Genomic DNA, 12,543 nt, shown 5'->3' with positions numbered 1-12,543 from the left:
ACCCCTCCTTCTTTTTCTCTTTATATTTCTCATTCTACACACAAGTTCTACACTGTGAACACTTTAAATAGCGAAGGCACTCACTGTGCTCTCGTTAAAGAAAAAACCAGATGTGGAAGAATACAAAACCGAAGCATCTTGCCTTCCGAGCACATGATCGACATGTTATAACGTGTTTGCAATTTGATGCCGACAAGGTTATAGCCGCTAGCGACATCCCCAAAATCAATGTGTACGATATCAAGACTGGGGCACTTCGCGCAAAATTGGAAGGCCACACAGGTGGTGTATGGGGACTTGAATTCCACGGCAATACTCTAGTATCTGGGTCGACGGATGGCACCCTGCGAGTATGGGACATTGCGGGAGCCGAGTGCACCCAGGTGTTCCGAGGTCACACATCCACAGTACGGAGCATACAAATATTGCTCCCAGTTCAAATTGACCAGCATCCAGACGGTACGCCAGTGATGATGCCAGAACAACCTCTAATCATTTCGGGCGCCCGTGATTCGACCATGCGGGTATGGAAACTTCCTCAATTCGGCGACTCAAAGTATCTCCCTCCTACTCCTCCAACCGACGAGGAATGTCCATATCTTGTCCGTGTATTGACTGGCCACCAACACTCTGTGCGGGCACTCACAGCCTACGGGGACACACTGGTCAGTGGTAGCTACGACTGTACCGTGCGAGTTTGGAAAATATCTACCGGAGAATCACTACATAAGCTAGAAGGCCATACATACAAGGTTTATAGCGTAGCTTTGGACCATAAGAGAAACCGCTGCATCAGCGGGTCAATGGACCACATGGTCAAGATCTGGTCTATTGACACAGGTGAACTGTTATATAACCTCGAAGGCCACTCGTCGTTGGTGGGGATACTTGATTTGAAAGACGACTGGCTCGTGTCGGCGTCTGCGGACGCTACTGTTAGAGTGTGGAACCCTGAGAATGGCCATTGTCAGAGCATGTTCGGCGGTCATACTGGAGCGATCACATCCTTCCAGCACGATGATCAAAAGGTAGTCTCTGGTTCCGACCAGGACGTGAAGATGTGGGACATACGGACTGGTGCTTTGGAAATGAATCTTTTCACCGGCCTCAGCGGTGTCTGGCAAGTCAAGTTTGATGGCCAGCGTTGCGTTGCAGCAGTTCAACGTGAATCCGTGAGCTATATCGAGGTTAGTGTGCGCCAGGACTGATATGTCGTTTACAATTTACTGATTCGTGAAGGTTCTCGATTTCGGCGCATCACTTGACGATGTACCATCTGACCGGTTGGGGAAGCGGGTTTTGGTAAACGAGCTAGGTGATGAGATCGAAGGCCCAAAGGGACATGTTGATCTGAACGATTAAATGTCACTAGCGAAGTCGGCTTCGCTGTAAGGAAGTAGCAACTATACAGCGTCCAATTAAACAAGCTCAACATCACGGACTAAGGCTATTATAGTTGACAAGTCCAAGTGAGACAAGACGCAAAAGTAATTTCAAGTGTTTGATTAGAGTTCAATTCCAACGATATGTTTAAATACTCGTAACAGCGTAATCCAGATGAATACAATATACGCTCATAAAATATTCCACAACCTTCCCGTTTCCGATCCTTTCTGAAGTGCCTCGAAGATGTCAAATCTAGACGGAGTCTTCAATATCTCCCTTCCGGGGATTGTGATCGACTGATAAAGCATGGCGTCTCCAGTGTACATCGCAGCAACCTAGGACAAAGTGAACGAAATGGAGCAAACTAGGATGGGGTATGTTAGCATATGGTCATGTATTGAGCCTTTGTGTAGTAGAACCCTTACCCATTAAAAATCATGAGTGATAAAGCAGCGATAAGCATGGCCCGCAGCGAGACCCTTGAGTATCCCTTTTCATACGACATGGACTCGCCTAAAAGGCCGAAAAATCCGAAAAACCAAAGGTCAGCCGTGAAGATGAGATCCAGGGCAATATGGGCGCCAGGGTGGGCAGGCCGCTTGAAGGCGATTAGGACCACATTGATCAAAGACCAAATTCCTGGGATGCCGGCCTGTAGTTTTTTGTTAGAATGTAACCTCAAGAAGCATTACTGCCATCTGAATGTCAGGGTCCACGAACAACAATATAGTATACCCAAGCCCGGTTGCGCCATGAGGCTCCAAAGATTGACATTGTAACGATGGCCAAAATTATAGCAAAGACACGTAGGCCTAGCCTAGTCTTGCTAGTTTCAGAGGCTGATGCGTTGGTCATGATGGTGGTTGAATGAGGAAGGTCACAAAATGAGATGCAATCCAAGATATTGAAGAAGAGATAGATATCGATCATACTATAATCGGGAGGAAGTCAGTCTATTTGAAGGTAGCTAGAGAGTGTTGCCTATAATTTGCCAAATGGCAGTGCATCTTGCCGTAGTGAAAATCATCGCTGGGCGCAGCCTTGCGGGTCTCGTGGATAAGTTCATCGAGAAGCCAACATCTCTAGTGAACTTCATTATAGCATGAGATCGATGACTGGAGGAATGGCAAGGTTGAAGTGGCTTTGTTCTCTTTGCCAATTAAGCAATTGCAGGAGGTCCGAGTAAGAGATGGAAGACTACTTTCAGTCTTCCATTTTCGGAAATGCTGCACGCACCCCAGGGACGGGATGTTTTGGCCCCATCGCCCCCCCTCATCGATGATGATCTATCTAGACTTAGTTAAATCTACCTGTCTAAGAGCCAAAGAGCCGCAGGGCGTAATGACGTTTGCCCCACAATGATTGGTGAGAACCATAATCCCACAGCCTCCAAGTATGCCCCGGATTTCGTGCTAACGTTGGGGCCTAGTAAAATAGCAACCAGATTTTCCAGGAATAGAATCTAAATTATTCTGCAATACGATAGTATTTTCTGTGAAAATCTATTTATGTATCGAATTTATTACACTCGAACGTAATCATCGCCTAAACCTTTCTTCAACTATAGAGCTTCTACGATATAAATCGACCCAGGCGCAGAATTCACATACATCCTTAGCAAGTCGACATACAAAAACACGTATATTCAGCACAAGCACAAGGGAGGATAATATAGCAAATCTATGCAGGTGCAGAATTGAATGTTAGCCAATATAAATAAAAGCCATTTAAAGTGAATAGCCTAACACACATTTGGGCGTCATAATTCCAGCGATTTTCCGACGACTTTCAAGATTTTGCTTGGTATTCTATCTAGTTGTAGATTTCTGATTAGGTCTTCCTCGCCCGATAGAAGGATGTACCTACTTGGATCTGCAAAAGAGGCTCGGTGTCACTACCACCTGGCTGAACGGGCCCTAGGCTTTCTTCTGAGGATGTTTTTGACAGCATTGTCTGATGATGAAATTAATGTGTATCCTTCAATATTTTACAATAATATTCCCCCCGAAGCTAATAAAAGATTTGGACTAGCCAGTGAGTTTACGGAAGATAGAAGAACATGAAGATTTCCTAGATCGAGTTATTGAATCTTATGGGCTCTGCCTGTCAAGTAAGAACTAGCCTCTTGGCATTGCATCATCTCTTTTACTATATTATAGCCCCCACTTGGAGTGGCTATGTTTATGCGCACGCGGCAGAAAGCGATGATCTTTCCCCAGGTATTTCAATTTTGACATTTCACCTTTTTTTTTGCGTCTTGTGCTCTCTTTTCTTTCTACATACCATCAATTTTTTGAAAATGGGGAACCCAGATGTTGCCTACAGTAGCAAGAATGCTGAGGCAAGTGCCGAGGCAGTATCTAACCCTCCACCATATTCAACTATAACCGAACCCATCGATGAGCCACCGAGCTACCAACAACCAAACGTATCCCACAGACTGTCCCGCAATGTGTCTCCCAGGTCAGAGGAAACGGTGGACATTGAGGAATGTATCACCCACCTCAAGCTTTTGTCTGCGACCGCCAAACTTCGCAACTTGATTAGAGGAAAGGACAAACTTTTCGGGGTCCGCGATATTGAGGCCAGGAACTTTTCAGACCCCCGCAAGCAAGTGCAGGCAGCTGCTCGCATTCAGGAAAAGAGATGGGCTGTTTATGTAGCCAGAGCTGTGGACCGATTTACTGTTTGGTGGCAAACCTGCCTACCGAGTCTCAATACCAGTCGCATCTCAACGCTGAATAGTTCATCTGAAGCGAAAATAGCCTGGTCTGTTAATATGTTGCCACCACTTGGTTAGTTATTCCGACCCTTGGAGCTGTGGTATTATTTTATATTTCTAACTTGCCCCTTAGATGTTATCATGGTCTGGCATGCATATATGCTTAACCCACGTGCCTTTCTTGAGGATTGCTTGCGTCAATCTAGAATGAGCGTCTGGGCCACTGGGCTGCCATGGGATGTCATAAACCAATCCATCGACAATGGGACGCTTGTTTTCGACCCGGGCAGTGAAGCGAAAATAAACTTCGAGACAAGAACTGGTCATTCCTGGGAAAATATTCATGAAAGCCCCAACAAATCTCTGCTTTGTTTCCGTTGTAAGCAGGAAGTTCTTGCTCCCTGGACGGAAGGATCAATTGGATGCGACCCAGACGTCGCTTTTGCACATTGCATTGGATACGCGGACAAATCATTGCGGGTGTCATGCCCAGCCTGCAAATTCAATATCACACATGATTCTCTTCGCGTCCAAAAGTTCCGCAGTGATGTGCAGAGGTTATTGAAAGATGATTTGCCTATGCCGGGCACGTTTTTGGCGCAGAATGGCACTCCCGCCGACGATGAAAATGGCGATAACGTGTGCTTCCCAAACCGGCTTATCAAGGAAGGCATCAGAAGCGAGCTCCTGCAGCTTACTGATCTCACCGAAAATGAAAGCACTAGCATTGAAACTATCCGCGACCACCTCGAGGGATTCTTGAAGAGCCGAGCATTATTGCGTCGCGTGAACAAGACAATACTGACTTCTGGGAATTCGAGTATGCCAGAGAGGATATCACTTCGCAATATGCTTTCCAGGTATTGGGATAACTCATCCCCCTTCGCCATCGACTTGATCGGGGCGGTTATACGCCAAGGAACGTTTGTGGATAAGATGGACAATATCGGTTGGATACGTTCGTCACACTTAAAATCCACCATGGATCACTTCATCAGCAAGTATGGCGTGTTCTTCCAGATAATGACGAAGAATAAAGGCCATGCTGTTGTCCCGACTCTCGATATCGACCTGATTTGGCACACGCACCAGCTTTCTCCCGCTCGCTATTACGCCTTCTCTATTGCGCAGACAGACGGCGTATTCATCGACCATGACGACAAAATCGACGAGATAAAGCTCAATGACGCCTTTGCATGGACCTCAAAACAATACCAAAAGCTCACCGGCGGCAAGATATACAGCGAATGCATTTGCTGGTATTGCGAGGCATTGCGGGAGTCCAACAACCAAGGACTTGGCAGGTTAATATCGCCGTCCACCCTGCAGGCCAAGACCAACGCTGCCCTCCTTCACGATAGTGCCGATAATACCGCAGACGGGGGTAAAAGTCAAGGGCCGCATATTTCGTCCCATAATGCAGTTCGCATCCTGGCTCAGGCCGATCCAAAGGCAATGCAGACCAAGGCCACCCAGCTTGAATCATGCTGGGCGAAAGCGCAGCGGCGGTCACACAAGCGCAGTGGCAGCAAATGCGGCGGCGAAGACCCATTAAGAAAGGCTTCCTCCGGTCCCTACGCGCGCGATCCAGAAATTCTTCGTGAAATATATCCCTGCAACCCAGCTTGTGTGAATATTACCGCGGGCGTGGTAGGGAATTGTATCAGCGGAACACAAGGCGTCGGCCTTGCGCAAGGTGCATGCGTGAGTGACGCCATGCCTGCCCAGACAAGAGGGAAAGGTAAAAGCTTCTGCTCTGGCATAGCAGGTTGTGGTATGAGTCTCTAGCCAGTCAGCGAATGTATAGATGCTGAAGTACTGTTAACCGCCCCTATGGATGTATCTTCAGGGTTACTTTCTTTAAAAATGCCATTGGCACAAATTTAAATTGTCCGAGAAGGATATCGAAGTCCGTCCGGTAGTAAATAGCGAATGCTAATCTAGCCTGTTCACGAAAACCCAAAAATAAAAAACGAGTGTAGGAATACCTATCCCAAGACAGGCAGTAAATGCATCCTAGATCCGACCAGCGGATCCAGCACAAGAAACATAAACAGGATATTATCCCTGATATAATGCACGCCCTGTTGACGAGCCAGCGAGGGGTATAACTGTACATGCAATGTAGAGTACACGGAATCAAAACGATAGTATATATGCACCTTCAATCACAAGACATGAAGGCAAGGAACTTCACAGAAGCAAGCCCATACCCACAACGACAGCCCCGAGCAGCGATGACCCGGCGCGGACTGTTCCGGCAGCGTTATCCGTGGGCGTAGGGGAGGAAGTTGCGACAGCGCCAGAGGCAGACTTGGAGAAAGCGTTGGCGCTCTTGGATGCAGCGGTCGCGATACTGGTTGATGAGGAAACCTTCGAGGGTGCGACGATGATTCCGCCAGCTGCGGTGGCAGCAGTGGGTTCAGTAACAGTGGTGCCGTTTTCGGAACCAGAGGCTTTGACATTCTCGGCCGCCTGAAACACGCTGAAGGTGTCCCTGCCGCCACCTAGATAAGAAATATGTTGTCAGTGATGATCTTGTTACTGTGGTGGATATAATATTGTGGGTAACTCACAGTTATCCTCAGGCCATCCAGCGCAGAGCATATCGCACTTATCGTCGGCGATCTTAGCGGAGTCCGAGGGGACTTTATTGCCGCAGTAGCACATGTTGCCAGCGCTCAGAGCAACGACCTTGAAATCGTTCTTTGCGCATTGCATCTCGCAATTTCCTACTGACTGGAAGGTGTATGGACCCTGGCTCTTGAATGATTCGATTTCGGAGTAGCAGCCCATATTGGCGGTAGAGCTAGCCGAGTAGACGGGAAGAGCTAGGGCAAGAGCCGAGAAAATGTAGTTGGTATGCATGATTGGTGTGGGATGTATTCGGTCAACGAATTAAAGAGTGAAAATTTGGTTGATAAAAGAGAGGGGAGTTGAGAAGTCAAGGAAAATATGCGAAAGAGCGGAAGATGTTTGACAAACGGAGGTGATAGGGAAGGGAAAATAGGGCCCCATCAAGCTTCTTTAAGGCGACCGTTTGGTTGGTGTCAGGAACACCCGTCGGGCTCCATCTTTTTCGAGTGTTTCCTCTGTGGAGTAAGACAGGGACTGATGACATCGATGTCCAATTGAGCGACCGAAAATAGCAAATGATCAACATGAAACACTAAGCGATATGCTCTATTGAACTCGCACTGGGGCTACATAGGGCTCATTGGCTTATGAGGTCAGGATCACCCGATCGGCATCCCCAGATGTGGCCACTTGTTTCCTTTTTGAGCGACCAATGACGGCGGATGGAGCCCCGAGAGTCAAATGGGATGAACTTGAGGAACAGTTCGCGTGTTTCCAGTTTTGCCGCTTGCCTTGATTGGGTATAGATCTGTTTTAGGGTGTTGCATTTGTGAGGAATCTGACATTGCTGGTCATCGCCGGTGACCCCTTGTTTCTCCTTTCTTTTTTTGGTCTGGTATCATTATTCTACATATTCTGCAAGGTAAAGTAGTTATTGATATGTATAGGTATGTAAGTATAATTAGGATGGACATTAAAATTGAGTATGAATTCGATTGTGGATCCATGGTTCAGCCGAAGCTTCCGTGTGGGCTTTCTCAGGTGACCAATACAACCCTATCCTTATCTTCTTTCAATGTAACCCAAACCAAATTCGGATACCTCTGTTTGACCGAACTTGCACAGGAAATAATTGGATTGGGTTAATGGTATTGAATTGCGATATTTTCGACTATTTTCACGTAGAATTCTTTTCACGAGCGCTAACTCTGATGACCTGTTATTGTCGCCCCCTCTAGCACGACACTCAAGCCTATTTTGTGAAGTTACTTCGACTGATATTCTGAAGCCAATTTTGATATCTGTTTGTCTCAGTCTCACGGAGGGAGGTCGGGAGGGCCAGCGTGTCTCTGGGAGGAAGAGTTGAGTTTGAAATGACTTTTCAAATTGCGTAGAAAGGGGCAGGCTTCCTGACGACTCATGGTGTAGATGAGTTATCGCCACAGGGTGAAAATCATGACGATAATTGAGATAGTGCTGGATGAACCGATGAGTTGGATTATCTTTAGCTGAATGTCTCTATTGAAATAAACCAAATGGAACTAGATAGTTCGAGAGTCTCATCTCCTTTCCAATGCAACTCTCTCCCTCCTGACTTTCGGGCCTACATTCTAGTCCCAATAAAAATCTATCAAAGATGCCACCCTGTCCGAGTATACATAATCAGTCCAATCGGAACAACAACTCTACCAAGAGAGGCAGACGCTGTGTACGGAGGAGGGGCATCTGGATTTGAAGACATGGTCACGGGATCCGATTGTGCCTGGTGGGGTGTTAGTTGGTATTGGTTGTGCCTCAATCGAAGTGACTCACGATATTTGGACATGCACAGAGTATCATGGCATGCTGAGACGAGTGGATATGGTGGTTCGTTGTGAAAGCATCAGCTTCTAGATGTGGCCAAGTTTCGTGGTTAGAACAGATGTCGATGGAAAGCAGGGGTAGCAATACCCACGGGATGAGAAGGAGCTAGTGAGTATTTCAGGGCTCGATTCAAATCCCATACCTGTTCAGCTAGTTAGCGGATTGTCTGAATGTTCCAAATGCATATAATCACTTGCTGCCAAGACTCACCAGCTTCTCTGGCTGTGTATTGCTCCCGAAAAACTGAGCAGGTGGCGCATTCGACATTGCGGCAAAGATCCAAAGGGTAACCAATATCCCCAATATGGCAGGCGCGACGTGCGCCGTAGAAGCGTAGTGGAAAATCTCCTAGCAGTGTGAGCAGTTCAAGATCGCGACTAAGAATGAGGTTAACTACTTTATGGCCTATTCTTTACACGACAAGATAATGTTCAGAAAAGGTGTGCGTACTTAGCAGGCTTGAATGTGCCCGGCGTCTGCCCGTCGGGCTGAGATGGAACCGTTTTGATATCGAAGAGGATTATCTCTTTAACATGGGAGCCCTTGGTTTGATCGAGCCACGAGTCGTAAAAAGAATGTTCAACTATAAACCATGCCTTATTAGCTGAGAAATAGAACATTCGCACTATCGGAATCTACGTACCTCTTTTTGAAAAGGGAGTATGCCTTTCCAGCACGCTCAGCTCCTACGAGCGGTAAGCAGTTGCCATAAGAAGTCATTCGATGTCCACGTACCACGATCATCTTTGTTGACACGGGCGGACGGGGACTTTGTGCGGTTGCCCTGGATGACCCATTGATGCGCTCCGATTCGTAGGTCTGGTATTCAACGAATGCATTGCTTGGGATGTTTCTAGGACGCCTCTCTATAATACGAGGCATATTTGCAAGGTCAACAGGCGGTTCAGTTTCAGAGATCGTCGAATCAGGATCTGTCATTGAAGTGTCCTCATCCACAGGCGGAAGAGGCATGGAGACATCTTCGGGCGACTTGTCCCTATTTTATTTTAGCATTCCCAGGGCTCTGGCAGAATTAGAGGCAAGGAAGTACCTATCCATGTTGTTGGATCGGAGTATAAAAACTCTACACAGCACGACGACAATTACTAACGATAGAGAAAAATAAAAGCGATATATCACAATGAACAACCAGAGAAAAAACAAATCTCTATTCATGTAGACGCATGATTTCACATGGCTTTGTTGTACAACGGGAGAGCAGGCAGAACAGGCAGAGCAGGCGGGGAAATGCGGAGGAGGCTCTTTTCCCCGAACACCTGACACATTGTTTATCTTAAAAGCCACAATTTAAAGCCACAATTCCCCAAAAGGTCTCCAGCCTTGTCTACATTTGAATTAGGGCTGGACAAGTCAGCCTCGGGCACAAGCTATATGAAAAATACAGCTAAAATCTGTACAGTTGCCTAATACTATTGGATAATTTGAAAATTACCGTGCAAAAAAACAGGAAACCAAGTTTCAATGAGACAATATGATACTGTATAATAAATCAAAGGAATCAGAACAATTAACGTGGTGTCCAACCCTCTCGCATGTATACGACTAGGCCGAGCGGCTTGAGTCTTGCTGGGTCGTAGACAACAGTTTCTTGGTAATCAAGCGTGCCACCCTCGGCCTTGGTAAGCCCTTCCACCTGTGGATATAGTTAGCTGATCAGAGCCTTTGTATGTCCTCAACCTGGAACATACTGAGTCACATGGGCCTGGAATTCCCGCGGCTGTCATGTCTACAGAATTTCCAGGATCAAGCCCGCAGATAATTAGAACATGCTTGTGGGAACGGACGTGGTGGTTTCTGCTATAGATGTTGGCTTCTAGAAGGGTATATTCAGTGACTATGCAGAAACAGAAGATGGGCTAAGGAGAATAAGCTGCTCACTGGAGGAGACCACGCTCGAGTAGATTCCAGGTCCGAACATGGATCGAGTATCTAGCAACGTATAAGAATTATATTGTTATGAAGCGGATGTTGGTTCGGTTCAGTAACTCACTGGCATGATTGATTGAAAATCCCTTTTTGAGAATGCTACAAAGATAGCAGTCTGTATTGTTACAGGGCTCTAGAGAATCACTCCCGATCTTGCAGGCGCGCTGTGTTCCATGGAATCGAAGCTTGAGTCCGGGCTGTTTGGCGTTTTTTCTGAAAGCAAACGCATCAGCTCAGCATCGACACTCTGCTTGCTGGGTATACATACATGACATAGATCGACACAAGCTTGGCCTTCGTGTTGGGGTGTTGCCACTGACGATAGAACATGCCCGAGACTAGCAAATTCAATGTTAAATAAATAATATATTTGAGGTGAACGGGGTCTAGGGTACCTTTTTTGTAAAAGCGGGTGTTGTCGTCTAACAGTGCCAGTTCCTATAACAAATGAAGGTGAGCAAAGGCAAACTAAATATTTTTGAGATGCCTCATACCATGATATTCTCGGTCACTATAACAGCAACTGAAGAATAGGATAGCTGGCAACTAAAAGGGATATATATCTGCCCCCGTTGCAATAAGCCGAGCCCCTTCTTCAATACATGTATGGGTGAGGCTAACAAACCAGTGTATTACAATTTCAGTATCCGTTAGGCTGCCTTCCATGACTCGTAAGAACACTCGGCATGCGCCAAGAATCGCTGATTGCCCGACCTTATCTGACATAGTGCAGGCTGCCGCTGGTTCAAATATGGTCAATTCTCTCTCCAACATCAAATTAGCAACACCCGACAAATATGCCTTTCTCGAATATCAAGTCCATGTTATGGGACCTGGCAGATGAATACCGCCAGCCCATCTCAAGTCCAAGGAATACACCACCACGTCATAGCTATCAGGGCCATCGTGAGGATACCGAAGCAAGTCCCCAAAGGCAGGTCCTCAGACAAACCGCCCAGGAGACCCTCAACGTTCTCCCAGGTCTCCTGAACTGCCTCAACTCCGACCATGAGGCCCACAAATCTAAGAAACTATCGTCAAATTCCGTCAGACGCTTAAACCCCAGCGACTGCCCGCGATTCCCATCGCCCGCGACCATTAAAGTCATCAACGATGATACCCTCAACGTTGCTGTCAGACTATATGAATCTGCGCAATCACGCCGTATCGACATAAGCCCGCAGAACCCCCGCCCAATAATCATGAACTTTGCCAGCCACCGAAAACCAGGCGGGGGCTGGCTGAACGGCGCGATGGCACAAGAGGAATCGATCTGCTACCGCAGCTCCTTGGCGCTAAGCCTCGACACCAGGGATTATCCGCTCGCTCTGGACGAGTCAATCTACAGCCCCTACGTGCTGGTCATGCGGAGTGACCTGGCATCCGGACATACCCTGCTAGCGTCCCCCTCGAGCCCGCCAGAGGATCTTCCCGTTGTCAGCGGGATTACCATTGCCGCTCTCTATCGACCTGCAATTCGGACACTGGTGCTGAGGGATTCCCAGAACCAGCGACGTGGCAGCCCACACTCACACAGCTCACACCACAGCTCACACCACAGCTCACACCATAGCTCACCTTCACCTTCACCCTCTCGTCGGCATACCCGACAAGTCTTCGCGCGCGAAAAGGACCGCAAGCGTACCAAATCCAAAATGAGGCAAGCACTCCGTATTGCGGGAACCAATGGGCATGGCATGCTAGTTCTCGGTGCTTTGGGCTGTGGGGTCTACGCGAACCCCCCTGCTGAGGTTGCGCAGTGCTGGCTTGAGGTTCTGAGGGAATCTGAGTTTCGCGGGAACTGGTGGCGTGAGGTGTGCTTCGCTGTCTATGACCCGAAGAACGAAGGCAACTTTGCGACCTTTGAGCGGGTGTTGGCTGGGAAGAAGGTTTAGTTTTGCTTTTTTGTGTTTTTGTCCTGTTTTGTATTTTTCAGTTCTATCGTAATACCGAATACCGTATTTGTTGATATTATACTCCGTACATCTGGTCGGGTCATTGCTTAGGCTGACAGCAGCTGCCTTGTAAGACAATCTGTGTAGTGATTT

General features: G+C 47.4%; 6 protein-coding genes across 6 annotated transcripts; 3 read left to right on the top strand and 3 right to left on the bottom strand.

Moving 5' to 3' along the window:
• Window positions 1-110: 110 nt before the first annotated feature.
• N7517_004665 (WD40 repeat domain-containing protein) lies at window positions 111-1,362 on the top strand (the record flags this gene model as incomplete). Its single annotated transcript, XM_056722395.1, has 2 exons — window positions 111-1,187; window positions 1,240-1,362. 2 exons carry the CDS (start codon window positions 111-113, stop codon window positions 1,360-1,362), a joined length of 1,200 nt encoding a protein of 399 aa, XP_056578645.1.
• Window positions 1,363-1,638: 276 nt separating this feature from the next.
• N7517_004664 (uncharacterized protein) lies at window positions 1,639-2,241 on the bottom strand (the record flags this gene model as incomplete). Its single annotated transcript, XM_056722394.1, has 3 exons — window positions 1,639-1,750; window positions 1,812-2,038; window positions 2,107-2,241. 3 exons carry the CDS (start codon window positions 2,239-2,241, stop codon window positions 1,639-1,641), a joined length of 474 nt encoding a protein of 157 aa, XP_056578644.1.
• Window positions 2,242-3,685: 1,444 nt separating this feature from the next.
• On the top strand, window positions 3,686-5,896 carry N7517_004663 (uncharacterized protein; the record flags this gene model as incomplete). The annotated part of the gene is made up of 2 exons (XM_056722393.1): window positions 3,686-4,181; window positions 4,242-5,896. The coding sequence occupies 2 exons, from the start codon at window positions 3,686-3,688 to the stop codon at window positions 5,894-5,896; spliced, it is 2,151 nt and encodes a 716-aa protein (XP_056578643.1).
• A 405-nt stretch (window positions 5,897-6,301) lies between these two features.
• N7517_004662 (WSC domain-containing protein) lies at window positions 6,302-6,976 on the bottom strand (the record flags this gene model as incomplete). The annotated part of the gene is made up of 2 exons (XM_056722392.1): window positions 6,302-6,615; window positions 6,685-6,976. 2 exons carry the CDS (start codon window positions 6,974-6,976, stop codon window positions 6,302-6,304), a joined length of 606 nt encoding a protein of 201 aa, XP_056578642.1.
• A 1,598-nt stretch (window positions 6,977-8,574) lies between these two features.
• On the bottom strand, window positions 8,575-9,607 carry N7517_004661 (uncharacterized protein; the record flags this gene model as incomplete). Its single annotated transcript, XM_056722391.1, has 6 exons — window positions 8,575-8,690; window positions 8,759-8,925; window positions 8,999-9,131; window positions 9,192-9,234; window positions 9,284-9,545; window positions 9,600-9,607. 6 exons carry the CDS (start codon window positions 9,605-9,607, stop codon window positions 8,575-8,577), a joined length of 729 nt encoding a protein of 242 aa, XP_056578641.1.
• Window positions 9,608-11,292: 1,685 nt separating this feature from the next.
• Window positions 11,293-12,390, top strand: N7517_004660 (uncharacterized protein; the record flags this gene model as incomplete). The annotated part of the gene is made up of 1 exon (XM_056722390.1): window positions 11,293-12,390. One exon carries the CDS (start codon window positions 11,293-11,295, stop codon window positions 12,388-12,390), a length of 1,098 nt encoding a protein of 365 aa, XP_056578640.1.
• Between the last annotated feature and the right edge of the window lie 153 nt (window positions 12,391-12,543).

This window comes from Penicillium concentricum (genome assembly GCF_028827145.1).
Source record: "Penicillium concentricum strain IBT 3081 chromosome Unknown utg000002l_segment0_segment0, whole genome shotgun sequence".
In the NCBI taxonomy this organism is placed as follows: Eukaryota; Fungi; Ascomycota; class Eurotiomycetes; order Eurotiales; family Aspergillaceae; genus Penicillium; species Penicillium concentricum.
Note: the sequence above shows the minus strand (reverse complement) of the source record. Positions and strands in the feature narration are given on the sequence as shown.